The sequence below is a fragment of the Octopus bimaculoides genome, chromosome 2, assembly GCF_046866305.1.
Source record: "Octopus bimaculoides isolate indiv1 chromosome 2, ASM4686630v1, whole genome shotgun sequence".
Classification (NCBI taxonomy): Eukaryota; Metazoa; Mollusca; class Cephalopoda; order Octopoda; family Octopodidae; genus Octopus; species Octopus bimaculoides.
In genome coordinates this window covers 139,609,187-139,626,686 of record NC_142929.1, presented here as the reverse complement: position 1 = coordinate 139,626,686, position 17,500 = coordinate 139,609,187, and the positions used below count along the sequence as shown (strand labels likewise).

At 32.2% G+C, this 17,500-nt stretch overlaps 1 protein-coding gene across 8 annotated transcripts in view; it reads left to right on the top strand.

The window, feature by feature from the left end:
- The first annotated feature begins 666 nt into the window (after window positions 1-666).
- The window catches only part of LOC106873535 (uncharacterized), a 40,769-nt gene continuing 23,935 nt past the window's right edge, over window positions 667-17,500 (top strand). For 2 of the 8 annotated variants that reach the window (XM_089347786.1, XM_089347784.1), the window contains exon 1: window positions 15,817-15,949. In XM_089347786.1, the coding sequence (XP_089203912.1) occupies window positions 15,918-15,949 (32 nt within the window). In that variant the 5' untranslated portion in view covers window positions 15,817-15,917. Of the gene's footprint in view, window positions 1,188-5,765; window positions 5,902-11,464; window positions 11,506-12,920; window positions 13,048-15,816; window positions 15,950-16,964 lie in introns of those variants that run through there. The other 6 variants (XM_014920926.3, XM_014920933.3, XM_089347785.1 and 3 more) reach the window with 6 other exon arrangements.

Sequence of the window (17,500 nt, the reverse complement as noted above, 5' to 3'; positions counted from 1 at the left end):
CTTATTAATATACACGCACACTTATATATAAGTATATTAAACACATAAAATGTATGTGCGTGTGTATACATAGAAACACGCATATATGTATGTGTGTGTGTGTGTGTGTGTGTGTGTGTGTGTGAGTGTGTGTAATGTTCCTAAGTGTCAGTCGTAGCAGTTGATTCTCATTTCCTTTTTTACCAAGAAATTCACACTCACTCAAACACACACACACACACACACACACAGTGTCTCTGCATTTACAGCTCCGTTTCTTTCTCACACACATATAAAATAATATGGACGTTTTTAACTATTTTTTTGAAACACCTCGTTTCTCTAAGAACAAAATTTTCTCTACGATATTTCATTGGTCCATTTACCTGTTTTGTCATTACTACACGTTTGTAGCTGTTGGCTTGCTTATCTTGGATGGGATTTTTTTATCAGTAATTATGTATCTAATTTTTACATGACACCTGTTGGACATTGTGACTGATTGACCAATGAAATGCCTTCAGAGCAAAACCTTCCTACTATCAAACACACACACACACACAGACATGGATACATATAACATAAAAATAAACATACACACGTGGATTCGTAGAAACCTACATTCAAACGTATGCATAGAAACACGCCTATTTATGTATAAATAGAGAAAACTCGCCCGGTTTAGACAATCGTCCGAAAGTAATCCTACAAGCCGAAAGCAACGGAGAGCAAGTTAAACAAAGTTTACTCTTTAAACATATATACATATTAATATAAATTAATATACAAATTTATTGAATATTATATATGTATTATATTTATATATCTTAGTCAACAACTTGGACAAAATATTAACAAAAAAATATACACTTGATTAATTTATTTTATTTATTTCGAAAATTATCTCAGGAAGAAAAAATCTTGAAAAACTTTACCAATTCCAAAAACAAACAAAAAGCAAAACTTTTTTTCTATTTATTTGATATAATTAAAAAAAAAAAAAGTACATCTGTTTTGCTGAACCTTATAACAATTTCAAAATATATATTTTGATTTCTTGATTGAGAAAAAAAAAAAACAACAACGTATTCTTTATATTTATATAAATATTTATATAACAAAAAGAAACTTGAATTTTTAAAAGATTTGCCAAGAAGAAAGTTTTATAAAATGACATTGAAAGAGAGAAGCTCAACGTTCCGGGCAAGGTAAAATATATTTTATACATCTTAATTAGATATTGCTTGTTATTCAAATTATAAATTGCTTGTCCGCCTTTCTGGCGATCTTTAGACAGAACGAATAAGGAGAAGGCACTTGCTATTGGTGTTCAAAGAAATCTAGGACAGCGGGGTTCCTCAATTATCCCTAGAGGCCCTCTTGTATCAGGAAGATACCATCTCTATCATCCTCCTCCCCACTTAAAAACCCCCCCCTTAGTATACTATGTATATATCCCTTCTTTTTCAGTGTATACCGACCCCCACTTTTTCTTCTTTTTTCCCCCTACCATTTCATTAAATGTAAACTTCATGTTCGTCTTTGTATTGTCCCCACCTCATCCTTCGCCCTTGTGGCAAATAAATGAAATCAACATCATCATCGTTATTATTATTATCATTATCATTATCATTATCATCATTATCATTATTATTGTTATTATTATTTCGTTGTTATTGTTGTGTTAGCCCCAGACTTTGTTTTTCATCCTTTCGGGTTCTATAAAATAAATAGCAGTTGAATATTGGGGATCGATGTATTCGACTAACCTCCTTCCCCCAAAATTTCAGGCCTTGTGCCTAAAGTAGAAAGGATTATTATTGTTGTTGTTTCAGGTATTAAAAAAAACAAAAACAAATCCAAGACCATCATGTTAGCAGTGATCAATTTGAAATATTTGCTTAGAATATATCTAAACATATAAATCTATTGTTTCTACTGAAGCGTCACTACACATCATAAAACGCGTGTGTGTATATATGTTAACACGCACAGACATATGTATATATATATACGCACATACACACACGCACATGTATGTATATATATATATATATATATAATATTATATTATATCATATTATATTATATTATATTATATATATATATATATATATATATATATATATATATATATATATATATTTATTTATTTATTTATGCGTTTCAGCCAAGTGGCTGCGGTCATGCTGGTGCACCACCGTGATTTTCACGTTCCTTGCATGGCTCTTCTCCCCCACCTGACATGGTCCAATCAAGAGTTTTGATGGCACATCTGATGTATAAGAGAATTTGACATAGCTGCCCTAAACTGCGTCTCATTACGAGCCATTGGTTCGTCTGGTATCTTGGAGAGGAAAGTGTCAAGTTTTGTCTTGAAGACCTCCGCATCCATGTCTTGCATGTCTCTCAAACGTTTTGGCAGGGCATTGAAGAGCTGAGATCCTCTGAAACCGAGGCTGCCGCAGTATCTCGTTCTTATGTGAGATGCAGTGGACGGTACCTTTGGCACCATGCAGTGGCGACCCGTGCGGGCGTTCCTGTAGTACTTGATGCCAAAGTTTGGCACCAGTCCTTCCAGTATTTTCCATATGTATATTATTACATATCTCTCCCACCTGCGCCCCAGGGAGTAGAGACCTAGTGTCTTCAGTCGCTCCCTGTAGTTCATCTGTTGGACTGTGGCGATCTTTTTTGTATAGTGCCGCTGAATTGCCTCGAGTTCTGCTGTCCGCTTAACACTGTGTGGTGACCACAACTGAGAGCAATAGTCTAGGCGGCTCAGAACAAATGTCTTCCACAGAGTCAACATGACTTTTTGATCCCTTGTACGGAATGTCCTCAGTATCCACCCTGCCAGTTGTCTGCACTTTGCTGTCAACTTGACAATGTGCATGACAGATACACATATATACACAGACAGATACACATATATCCATGTATATCTACCTACCTACCTACCTATTTGATTTGTGTGTGTGTCCGTGTATATATGTGTGTGTGTATGTGTGTATATGTGTGTGTGTGTGTGTGTGTGTCAATGTAAAATATGTGTGTACATGTGTCTATCTAGTATTGATTTGACAACCTGTTGTCTATTATTGCCCATAGCTATATATACGACATTATAGTTTATGATGAAATGATTTGAACACTTCAATTGGCTTCATACTTAAACTTCATACTTAACCATACTTAAACTTCATACTAAACCATACTTAAACTCATGACTGACTATTGGCCTTCACACGCACCGACCCTTTAAAATACATTCTACCTGATCTAATCAGTAGTCGATGACCAACAAGCATATACTTATCAAAAGTCTATTAGAGTAATACCTACAGTGTGAATAATTGAGTAAAACACACAAACGAACATATACACGCTTACACATATATGTACAACTGAGTATGTATGTATATATGTAATTAAATGATGTCCATACATATAGTTTTGATTTGTTTTTCCCGTTATAGAATAAATCTTATTTGTATCTCAAATTACCTTAAATAAAGATAAGCTCTTGTGGTGACATTTGAAGTTTGCTATCCTCTGTGACACATTTAACTTTACAAACTCAAATGATTGCACATACACACACACATATATACACATTGTTTTAAATAGTGATTGAAATTAAAATCTCGGTGTAGGGGATGAATTCCACTTCAATGTTGAATTGGGCGAGTTATTTTTAATTTTTAACAAAAATAATTTTGATTGGGATTGATCTCCTCGTTTGAACTGGTGCGTGAGAAAATAGATTTCGTCCCTGACCTTGTGTCTATCGTGTAACTATCGTCTGCATTATGACTAACGCCTACAAATAGTTATTGTCTGCTGTGTATTATTGTCTAACGCAGTGGTTTTCAACCATTTTTTAAATAAAGGGTTCCTTAGATTACTATGTCATTCTAGGGGTTCCCCATAGCCATTCGATGTTTATTGATACTTCTTTCCTATTTTGTTTTTCACCCATTTACTTGTGTAAGTGCAATAGCACTAAGAGAACACGTTGAACTATGTAAAATATCAGAAAAAGCAACCTAGCAAGCTGTTTCTTGCAATCAATACGCCTAAAGCAAAATTTGGACCCCGGTTGAGAGTCTCTAACTTATAGTTACTGTCGTCTGCGTAACTATCGTCTGTTCTGTAACAATTGTCTGCTGTGAAATTATCGTCTGCTGTGGGGTTATTGTCTTTTGTGTAGCTATTGTCTTCTGTATAGTTATCACCTGATAAACTATTATAGCTACTGTGTATCTATCGTATGCTGTGTAACTATCATTTTCTGTGTAGCTACCGTCTGTTTCTAGGTATCGTTTGCTTTAGTTGCCGACATTAATAAATTATTATAACGGAAATTAAGACAAACACTGAATGGCAGCGATTTTGAAAACTGTTTAACAACACTTTCCAGTTATTTTGACGAAATATATGCAAGCGTTTCTATACGTAAATGTATCCATAATAAATACCACACATGTAACATGTTTATGTGTACCTGTTTTGTAACTCATGTCTATTATGTGTGTTACAGACAACTGGATGTCAACAACGGAGCCTCTAAGTGTGACTCGGACTGTCAGAAATGGCAGCCAAATGTATGTGTGTGTGTGTGTGTATTTATGTATGTATGTATGTATGTATGTATGTATGTATGTATGTATGTATGTATGTATGTATCTATCTATCTATCTATCTATCTATCTATCCATCTGTCAATGCATGCATATATGTGTGCGCATATATATACATACGCACACATATATGTTTGTATGCGCGCGCGTTCTTGTGTTTGTTTCTTATCGTTTGACAACCGGTGTAAGTTTGTTTATGTTGCTGCAACATAGGGGTTTGGCAAAAGGAGGAAACCCCCAGTATGGATTTTATGGGTTAAATGTTTAAAAAATAATGAGAAAAAATAAAGTGTCATACGTGGAAAATTGGCTGCTATTTCTAGCAGATCCCTTGTTGGATCATAACATTGTCTTTAATATATGTAATCGATATGATTTACAAACACGATACACATGAATATGTTGCATGTATATGATATTAACTGTCGATATGTTGATATACAGAAACTCTTGCACATATTTAGTCGAATTCTAAGGAAATGTAAGCAGTTTTCAAAACCGCCGCCATTCATTCCATTTCTATTTTTTTTTCGAAATAAATGTTTGTAAACATTTTCCCTTTCACTTATTTAATGATGGTATCTCACAATAATAAAATTAATTGTGTTAGACGGAAAATAAACGGACTTTAGAAGACAAGTAACGATCGTCTGCTTCAGTCATTTTTTGGCACTGCAGACGACATGTGTTTTTTTGCTGTTTTTGCTTTTTTTTGGTTTTTGTTTTATACATTCACTCCAGGACAGTCCTCGCTGCGGATGACTTTATACATCTGTTTCAGCAATAACATTATGCTACATATAAAGGTAATTCTTTGATGACACTTCTTAAGAAACTACTCATTATATGCCTGATGCTTTCTGCAGACATAGTCAGTATTTTCGAAGCGTCTGCTGGAAATGGTGGGGGGTCGAAATATACAGCAGTGTAACCAAGACATGTGTTTAGCTCAGAGAAGCTATATATTCCTTACCAATGCTAGTATCGTTCTCAAATTTAACATGTAAGAGTATACACAGCACAACTTGTTGGTATGCAGAATATCACTCCGCTATATCTCTCTGTTAATGTGGATCTAACCAGCCATTCTGGTGTCACATAGTGCAGTACCAAGCACTTAGTACTTATTGAAAAGTGTTACACCTCCATGTCTTTCAATTTAAGGTGGATCTATTCACTGATTCTGGTGTCATACAATATCAGTCACCAAGTATTTCTTTGAAAGTTTGCGTCCAACTTGCAGGATGTTGCTTGGCTTATTCGTGAGCTACTAATACAGGTATGTGTTTCTGATATTGTAGTTTAAGACATTTTTCTCCGAAGAAGCCATACGACATCTAACCGAAACCTGAGATCTCTTCTACAACTTTTCTTCTAGCACACAAGAAATAATAAGTTGTCCAACTTATTATTTCTTGTGTGCTAGTTGATGTTAAGAGATTTCGAGGGATTTAATGTAAAAACACAACAGATTTCCTCTGTGGGAAAATTTAGTGTTCCAAATATTATTGGTGCCAGTGGCGATATGGTCTTCTTAGATTGAAACTTTAGACTGACATATTTTAAGTTTGTATAAATATTCTTTGGTTACTCCGTGTATGTGTGTATATATATATATATATATATATATATATATATATATATATATATATATATATATATATATATATATATATATATGTATGTATATATATATATATATATATATATATATATATATATATATATATATATATATATATATACATGTATATATATATATATACATGTATATATATATATATATACATGTATATATATATATATATATATATGTATGTATATATATATATATGTATGTATATATATATATGTATGTATATATATATATATATATATATATATATATATATATATATATATATGTATATATATATATATATATATGTATATATATATATATATGTATATATATATATATATGTATATATATATATATGTATATATACATATGTATATATATATATATATGTATATATATATATATGTATATATACATATGTATATATATATATATATGTATATATATGTATATATATATATATATATATATATATATATGTATGTATGTATGTATGTTGTGTGTGTGTATGAATGCGTGGAATGAGTGTGTACATACATACATACATACATACATACATACATACATAAATAAAAAAATAAAAATAAAGGAATAATAATAATAAATTAGATAAGATTTCTTTAAGTAAAAACACGTAAAGTTAGACAATGGAATGAAATGGGCGAAGTCATTCCCAAAAACAGAGAATGATTGGGGTGGAGAAGACGAAGCTTGTATAATACTGTTAACCTGTTATAATATATTATCTGGGTGTGGCTGAATGTGAACAGAAAAATTCAGGATCAATTTTTGTATGATCAGAATTTGGGCCGTCAACCTGCTAGACTATTGTAGTATAATTCGCCTGTTATTATACAATCATAGCTTGCTTGCGAACCACATGGTTCCGGGTACAGTCCCACTGCGTGGTACTTTGGGCAAGTGTCTTCTACTATAGCCTCGGGCCGACCAAAGCCTTGTGAGTGGATTTGGTAGACGGAAACTGAAAGAAGCCCGTCGTATATATGTATATATATGTGTGTGTGTGTGTGTATATGTGTGTGTGTTCTGTGTTTGTCCCCCTAGCATTGCTTGACAACCGATGGTGGTGTGTTTACGTCCCCGTAACTTAGCGGTTCGGCAAAGAGACCGATAGAATAAGTACTAGGCTTCCAAAGAATAAGTCCTGGGGTCGATTTGCTCGACTAAAGGCGTTGCTCCAGCATGGCCACAGTCAAATGACTGAAACAAGTAAAAGAGTAAAAGAGTAAAGAGTATATATATGTTTCATATTTGTTGAACTAAAAGCAGAGCAAATACTAAATTTGGGACAGAATTGTGTTTTCCTTTTTCAATTTTTGTACTTCTGGTCAGATTTTATCCCGGGAATATATTATAGGTTGGTTAAAAGATCGAAAAAGTTGCACATTATATGGACTAATCGAAGTACTGAAAGAGCGAAGCGCAGGGTTGTCTTAGCAACATTATAGGCACCCGAGCAAATCATTGCATCGCGAGGTCCCCAGAATACTTTTTTTTTCCTTTTCTACTCTAGGCCCGAAATTTTTGGGGAAGGGGGCCAATATATTAGAACTACCCCAGTACACAACTGGTACTTAAGTTATCGACCCCGAAAGGATGAAAGGCAAAGTCGACCTCAGCAGAATTTGAACTCAGAACGTAAAGGTAGACGAAATACTGCTAAGCATTTCACCCGGCGTGCTAACGTTTCTGCCAGCGAGGTTCCCCAGAATACTACCCAGTACCTATCAGATGGCATTGGTGAAGAAGACACATTTTTGAGAGGTGGTTTTGGGTGCTTGAAGAGGTGAAGACAGTTAAATTGGAAGTGGTTGCACAGGCCACAGATCTTTTTTAAAACGGGGGCCACATTTTTCATTAATGTTTTACGTAGTAAGAGAAAAAGATGTTTTATATGACACATTCTACCAGTGTTCCAAGTTTCAAAGTGTTTCGTTAATGAAAAATGTGGCCCCCGTTTTAAAAAAGATCCCAGGCCACTAAAGGTGACAAGAGGGCACATATATAGGGCGTTGAAAGGACAGAGTACTCATTGAAGGTGCTGGCCTAAATGTACAAACATGATGTCAGAGAAACTGAGTGATAGGATTTTCACCAAATAATTAAGAATGTTAGATATTTAGAAGAAAACGTAATTATGTGTTTAAGTGTGTGTGTGTGTGTGTGTGTGTGTGAGAGAGAAGCAGAAAGAGAGGGCGTGTGTATGTGTGTGTGCTAAGTTCAACAACCTTCTCATAAAATTTGGCATCGATGGGACCTCCGTCTTTACAATATAAACAAAGAGGAGACCACAACACGATCGTGTTTACCTACCAAAAACAACAGCAAATCACTTGATGTTCTTTCAAATAAAAATGACATGCTGGATAATGTATTCCTAGAAATACTATTCCTGAAAATAAGATGGGACAGTCGTTGCAAGAAAACCTTTGATCGTGGGGCCTGTCAATCAACGCCGATTTTTTTTTTACCTAAACCATAACAGCAACAACAAACATCGTTTTAAAAGTGGTTTTTCAAACTTTTTTTGGCGCCACCTTTGTGACATCATGTCAATGTCTATATATGGTTTGATAACGTAAGTCGTATACACATTATTATTGACACAATTTTATTGATTTATACTCCCACTTCCTCACTAAGTAATACTATAGAGCTATAAATAAATCATACACACACTTCTAGGTGCAATTGTTATGTCAATACATTCACGTGTATGCACACCTACATATTACACCCACTCACACACACATACACTATATATATATATATATATATATATATATATATATATATATATATATATATATATATATATATATACACATAGATATATATATATACACACACATACACTATGTATATACATTATATATTATATACATACACACACATACACTATATATACATATATATATATATATATATATACATACACTATATATCCTGTACCCGGATATGCATCTATATATACATGTAAATGTAGGTATGTACATATATGTATGTATACATGCATATGCTCATATATCATTTGTATTATATATATACACACACACACACACACACACACATACACTATATATATTGTATATATATATATATACACATATATTACATATATATATATATATATATATATATATATATATATATATATATATATATATATATATATACATACACACATACACTATATATATATATATATATATATATATATATATTAAAGGCTTTCCGTATTCCCGAGCGTCATACTAATACATCCTTTTGTTGCTTACACCACCTGTCCTCGTCTGTTGTTGTTTTTTCGTACATTCTCCCATATATATATATATATATATATATATATATATATATATATATACACGTATACATACATATATATATACATATATATATATATATATATATATATATATATATATATACATATATATATACACATGCATGTTATATGTATATATATATAATATGCATACATATATATATACACGCGTATGTGTATATTTGTATATGTATGTATGTATGTATGTATGTATGTAATCCTAAATTAAAAGATAAAAAAATGATCACAACTGAAAAACCTTTATTCAAACGTCTGCTTGATCTGGGTAAAGCTGGGGTTAAACAACACCAGCATTTAGAACTGTAAACCAAATTTTTTTTATATTCTGAGTTCAAATCTAGAGACACAATCAATTTTAATCTTCCGACCTCCCCGGTTCCGTGGAGAGGGAAATAAAATAAAGTTCTACGAGTCAAGTGCTATTGGAGATTTGATATTCACATTATGCACTCTAGAAGTGAATATAGCAAGGTAATCTATCTCCAAGAAGATGTTACAATTGTTAGTGACATGAATAAAGTGGAACAACTTTATCAGGGAACGGACAAAAGCTTGTCGCTTTCAAGGACAAGGCAACACGTCAGGGTCGAACACCTGTACAGTGCACAACAGCTTGGCATGAAATTTTGTTTTGGTAAACGGTTGCCTTGGCAACAAACTCGTTTACGCTTGCTATAGTAGTGTTTACAAGCTGCAGGTATTTACTGCGAAACTGATTACATCACGTTATTCAGTTGGCGGGGTCGTTGCCGTTGTTGTTGTTGTTGCTTTTAGCCCTAGGTCAACTGATCGATTACATCTGTGATCGACAGCTTTTTCAATCTAAACGATAATCTTTCGTTGCGGTTGCCATTTATTTATTTATTTATTTATTTATTCACTTTTTAGATTGCGTATCTAGGAACGTTTCATTTATTGCATTCTTTCCAATTTTAAAGATACCTGCACGTAATTTGATGAATATTTTGCCTGCTGTTTCAAGCATTTTTAACGACTCCGTGATTCAGTCTCCAGAATATATATATATATATATATATACATTGCTATATTTGCGTGTGTGTGGTTACGTATTACTGTTTCTAAATCTGTAGGTGCAGTAACCCGAGTCTCACTGGAGTACATCTAGTTACACGATTATGTTATTGACCGCTCCACATATCATGAATAGGTGTGTGTGTCTTGTTTTAGAGGAATTATTAGACGCCAGAATTAAAAGTAGTGTATCAAATGAATGCATACGTGCACACATTTTATATATGCGTGTATATATATATATATATATATATATATATATATATATATATATGCGTGTATATATATATATATATATATATATATATATATATATATATATATATATATATATATATATATATATATATATACAATTCAAATAGAGGATAAAATCTTTATAAGAATTCATTAAGTAGTTAGCGTGAGAAAAACCTCATAAGGGAAAAATCCATCAATTATTCCCTATAAATATATTTATTCATATTAAGGGCATTACTATATATAAATGCCTCGACTTTTAGAGTCCCCCCTAGCGTGGGGCATTTATGTATAGTAATGCCCTTTATATATATATATATATATATATATATATATATATATATAGAGAGAGAGAGAGAGAGAGAGAGAGAGAGAGAGAGAGAGAAACAGACAGACAGTGCGTGTGTGTCTGAGTGCGTATGTGTGAGAGAGGGTGTGTGTGTGAGAGAGAGAGAGAAGGATGTATAAATAAATAGATGGTCGGGTGGGTAGACCCACAGACAATAAGTAGTAACTGGCTATCTTAAAGGTAGTACTTTGTCGGTAACAGGCTTTTATATAACCTGTGTATAATTTCACTTGAGAACAAAGGGGAAAATGGTAAAATACATAAAACTGAGAGGGTAAGTGACAGTTGAGAATCACTAATGTAGAAAATTCATCACTGACTGGAACAACATAGTTATAATTTCACTATATAAATTTAAGCGACCACGTAGAAAACCTCAAGCTGGTTCACGGAGTCCTGTAGAATTCTGTGTTTGTATATAACTTATATATTTCGTAATTTATTTCAGCAATTTCTTTTTTGTATTTTATCCAATAATATTATATTTGTTTTTACAAACGAAGTCCGTGTTATATTTTTGGAGAAGTAGTAAGAAAAAAAGAAAGAAAACATGACCTTAGACACAAGGCAGATTTTTGGAATACCAATTATTGCAATTTTAAATAGTTAGAATGTACAATCATATTAAGGAGAGAAATATATATATATATATATATATATATATATATATATATATATATATATATATATATATATATATATATATATATAGTTAGATTGAAATATAAGGCATAACTTTTGCAATTACTAATTTTATTATTATAAATAATTAAAACCCAACTTTTATTTTAATTAAACTAAAATCTCTCTCTCTTTCACGTACGCGCGCTCATATACACTCACACACGCGCACGCACGCACACACACACACACACACACACACACACACACACACACACACACACACACACACACACACACATCTTCCTTCTGTTGTTTTTCTGTCATTTAAGCTGTAAGTCGTGGAAGTCTTGATTTCAATTGGTGCGGCTCACTTTGTGAAACCATGCACGAGCACAAATCATATATGTATGTATGTATGTATGTATGTATGTATGTATGTATGTATGTATGTATGTATGTATCTATCAGTCTGTCTGTCTATCTACATACACATATATACATACATATGTACATACAGATATATACACACACTATGTATATATATATATATATATATGTATATAATGATAATAATAATAATAATAATAATAATAATAATGATAATATTATGGATAAAAATCTAAATTTACAGGTAAAAACTCAATTAAATTCAATTTCTATATGTGACTGTGGATTTTCATGGATGAGTTCATGAACTTTGGTTCTTTTCTCTAAATTATATATTTATATATGTATATATATATATATATATATATATATATATATATATATATATATATATATATAGAGAGAGAGAGAGAGAGAGAGAGAGAGAGAGAGAGAGAGAGAGAGAATGAGAGTACACACACACACTTGTTGCTTCCAACTACGGCTAGACGGAATAAACAAAACGGTTACAGTTGTTCCAAACTCCGTTGACCAATCCTTCTTCTCGCATTTCCACAAAGGATTTCCTCGCCACTTTCTCAATCACTCTGTATGCATGTGTGTGTGTGTGTGTGTGCCTCTCTCTTCCTTCTGCCTTTCTTTCTCCCTCCGTCTGCTTGTTTGTTTGTCTGTCTGTCTGTCCTATATATGTATATATATTAATTGTTGCGTAGGTTGTAAACACTTGAAATTATAACAGACGATGACAAGAACGACGAAACATTTCTGTCATGAAAGGCGATAGCTTTAGATTTGGTAAAATTTTGTATGTCTTTGTTTTATTTTTCTTCATTCTAACAAATCTACATTTATTGTGTCTATGTTCCCAAGTTTTGTTTTTAACCCACAGCACGCAAACCTCTTTCACACACACACACACACACACACACACACACTCTCTCTCTTTCTTCCTATGTATATATATATTTTTTTGTTGTTTTCTTTGAATTTTGATTCTTGATAAACTCGTGTTTTTCTTTGTCTTCACCTATAACTTATGAACATAATATGTTTCAATATGTATGCCGATCCTTAAATATAGGTAATATACCTGTAGTTGTAATGGATACTTCTATCCCTTAGGCGGTTATTCTAACGTCTAACTCAACTAACCATACATACATACATACATACATACATACATACATATATATATATATATATATATATATATATATATATATATATATATATATCGACTTTAAAGAATATATATATTTGAGCGTCTGCTAATACAATTACATGTACCACGCCCTCGCGTTGTTTTTTTTTTTGTGTTTGTTCGTTTTGGGATTTACTATATATCAATATTATAGGCATCTGCTTATTCCAGTATTACAATCCAGTATGAATATCTATCTAACATATGACATAAATTAGAAAAAAAAGAAAAGAAAAACTTAATTAGAAAAATGGGCGAAACAGAGAACACATTATGTATGTATGTATGTATGTATGTAAGTATCTATCTATCTATCTATCTATCTATCTATCTATCTATCTATCTATCTATCTATCTATCTATCTATCTATCTATCTACACCCACACACATAACGAGAGTGTGTGTGTGTCTGTTGTAAAACAATTGTAAAAGCTTTTTGTAGTCGTTCGACCTGCTAGAAATAGCAACCACGTCTCTCTGAAATCATCCCTCCCTACTTTAAAAAAAATCGCTAAAGAAAGGCCAGGCGCATTTGACAATCTCATAATCCTCCCAAAGAGGCGGTGGTCACGTCTTGATTGCCTTTGACCGTAGGTCTGCTCATCCAGACCTAACTCTGGTTGCACTTCATTTCAAACTAAGTCAGGACATTATTGTCTCCCTTTAGTCCATTCAAAGATGCGTATCTTGGATACTTCATCGGATTACAATAAACTGGATCAGAAATTGGAAATAGGAACACTGCTTGGGAATGTCCAATTAGATATGTCGAATAAACACCCCGACTTTCTTTTCTAAAATTTCTTCGAATTCCTGCGTTTTTTAGCAATGATGATTAAAATTTAACAAAAGAGAAAGAAAAAAAAAAAGAAAGCATTTTACTTTATCGATCTGGAAGGGATGAAAGGAAAAGCTGATTTGAAAGCATAATGTAAAGGGCCGCAACTTAATGCTGCAAAGCAGCTCTAACGATTCTGCTTATCTGTTGCGACCCCACTTTCAAACTCCTTACATTCCTTTTGACATATCGTTTTGTATGCGACGAAATGGTACCCAATGGGGTGGTAAGGAAATTGTTGAAATATCAAATAAGCGTTGTTATATCACTTTTACAACAATATTCAATATAGGTGCTCTTAAATGAAACAACTTTGAGAACTCTGTACAAAGTGATCAGATTTAGTTTTGTTTACGGAACCAAATATTCAGATATTCTTTTCCACTCTAGGCACAAGACCCGAAATTTTTGGAGGCCAGTCGATTAGATCGGCTCCAGTACGCAACTAGTACTTAAGTTATCGACCCCGAAAGGATGAAAGGCAAAGTTGACCTCGGTGGAATTTGAACTGAGAACGTAAAGACAGACGAAATACTGCTAAGCATTTCGCCCGGTGTGCTAACGTTTCTGCCAGTCTCACCGCCTTACAAAATATTCAGATATTGAAAGGGACTTTATTTTCCTTTTATTAAAATGGTTCGCGGGCGTATCGTGTGTGCGTGTGCGTGTGGAAACAGTTCTAGTGAATGTGTTTTTTTGTGGAGAAACATGCACTAACATACTTTACCATGACAAATGTTGGTTATGGGAGGGAGACTTTCCACAGCAAATTTAGTTTTATTCGTTTGAAGTGTATCAAAATTGATTGGAACTGCCGAGCGTAATTATGATAAAAGTGCTACTGACATTTGGGTGTTTGGCTTAAAGCAGTGTTTCTCATGGAGGCGAACCCTTGTCCTCTTCGGTGGTGGTGCTATGAGAATTGAAGGCGGGGAATGGAGCTAATAAATTGCCAATTTTAATAAAATTGAAATAGTTTAAAACTTTTTAGACTTGTCCGATACCATGGCGAAGATCTGTACAGAGGCAAAGTATTTTGTATCGGCATTTACGAGGGAACAGGGCCAATAATTTTACAATTATTTTATTTTTCATTTTTTTTTTGTATGTGTGGGCCTGCTTACTTGTCATTTTGGGGGCCACTGATTTAAAACAAATTGCCGTGGGATTACTTATGGACGCAATGTCTGCTGTTGATAAACAAAATCAGGGTGTGAATGGATACATGTAAAAAAAACATTTTGGCAGTTTTCAAAATATCTCTCAATAATTCATGGGGAAAGAAAAGAGCCCCAAATAATGGGGTGAGCAGAGATATTAAACAAGAGAAATTGTTTGAAAACACACACAAAAAAAGGGTCTTTTTGAGAATCTTAATTTGTGTTTTATGAAAAGGTAATCTGAAAAAAAACTCTTGGCTGCGCATGTAACGAATCGTGTGTATGTGTTTGTATGTGTTTTTATGTGTATGTGTTTGTATGTGTTTTTATGTGTATGTGTTTGTATGTGTGTGTCTGTTGTCGGAAATTAGTGCGCCAAAACCAGTTGAAATCTTCCGATGTATGTTTTAAGCATCGTAGATTGAGATTCAGTAAAATAATAATAAAAAAGAACGGAGACAAAAAAAAAAATGCCATGGATCCTCCGTCGGTTTCGAAGATGAACATGTAAGTACTTTGTATACGGCTGCGTATTCCAGATACATGTAACCTTAATGTTATGTATGCCGAATTAGTGGGACATAGTGTATGTGAGATAATGCCGGAAATTAGCTTTTCACACCCCCGTGACTGCGAAACGAACTTTCGCGAGTTCACTTAACAACCTGGATTCGATTGTGTGTGTGTGTGTGTGTGTGTGTGTGTGTGTGTGTGTGTGTGCGTGCGTGTATTCACGCATCACAGTGTTTATTCAGAAATGTTCAATTATGCGTGTCTTTGTTGCATGATGCGGAAAAGGAGACCGTTTGTAATATACAATACACTATTACATACATAAATACATGTGTCTGTGTGTGTATATGTGCTTATTTATATATATATATATATATATATATATATATATATATATATATATATATATATATATATATATATTTATATAATTATTTATATATTCATATAATTATATATTTATATAATTATATATATATATATTTATATAATTATTTATATATTCATATAATTATATATTTATATAATTATATATATATATTTATATAATTATTTATATATTCATATAATTATATATTTATATAATTATATATATATATATATATATATTTATATAATTATTTATATATTCATATAATTATATATTTATATAATTATTTATATATTCATATAATTATAGATTTATATAATTATATATATATATATATATATATATATATATATATATATATATATATATATATATATATATATATATATATATATTTATATAATTATTTATATATATATATATATATATATTCATATAATTATATATTTATATAATTATATATTTATATAATTTTATATATATATATATATATATATATATATATATATATATATATATATATATATATATATATATATATATATATATATATGTAACTACGGGAAGTAGATAAATATTCATACAGAAAAAAAGATCCTGACATTGAAATTAAAAATCCGGGGGAATTGTAAACTGTAAGGGATTTAAAAATACGAGCCCCTTCGAATGTTGCGGAATGGAAAATCTCTAGAAGTATTGTTGGGAACGATTATAACAGAAAGAAAAATAGAAGACAAAAACATAAGCTTCTCTTTAAGCTATTGTTTAATGCACAGGTCTTGTGGTGTTTGATGGACATATTCACCATGGAAAGAAGGGCAGCGATGAATCATCTTAAAACCTAGCTTACCGGCTACTTAACTCTAACAAATGCAGACTGCTATTTTGTATTAGTAGCTTCCTCTCTACTCACTATACACACAGACACACGCGCACATTTATCTATATTCACATCTTTACATGGAGTAGTTTTTAAGTAGTTATACAACTTTTACAAATACTAATTACAGTACACTTACATTGTTTTCCTTTCTTCCTATTTATCTATCTGTGTATGACTTAGTAAAAATATATTTTATGAAATTAAATTTTCCTTGTAATTAGCCACAAAGCTAGCGAACTGAACCGAATAGTAGTATTACTGGTACTTTACTTAATTAGTCCCTCCCCTTGGA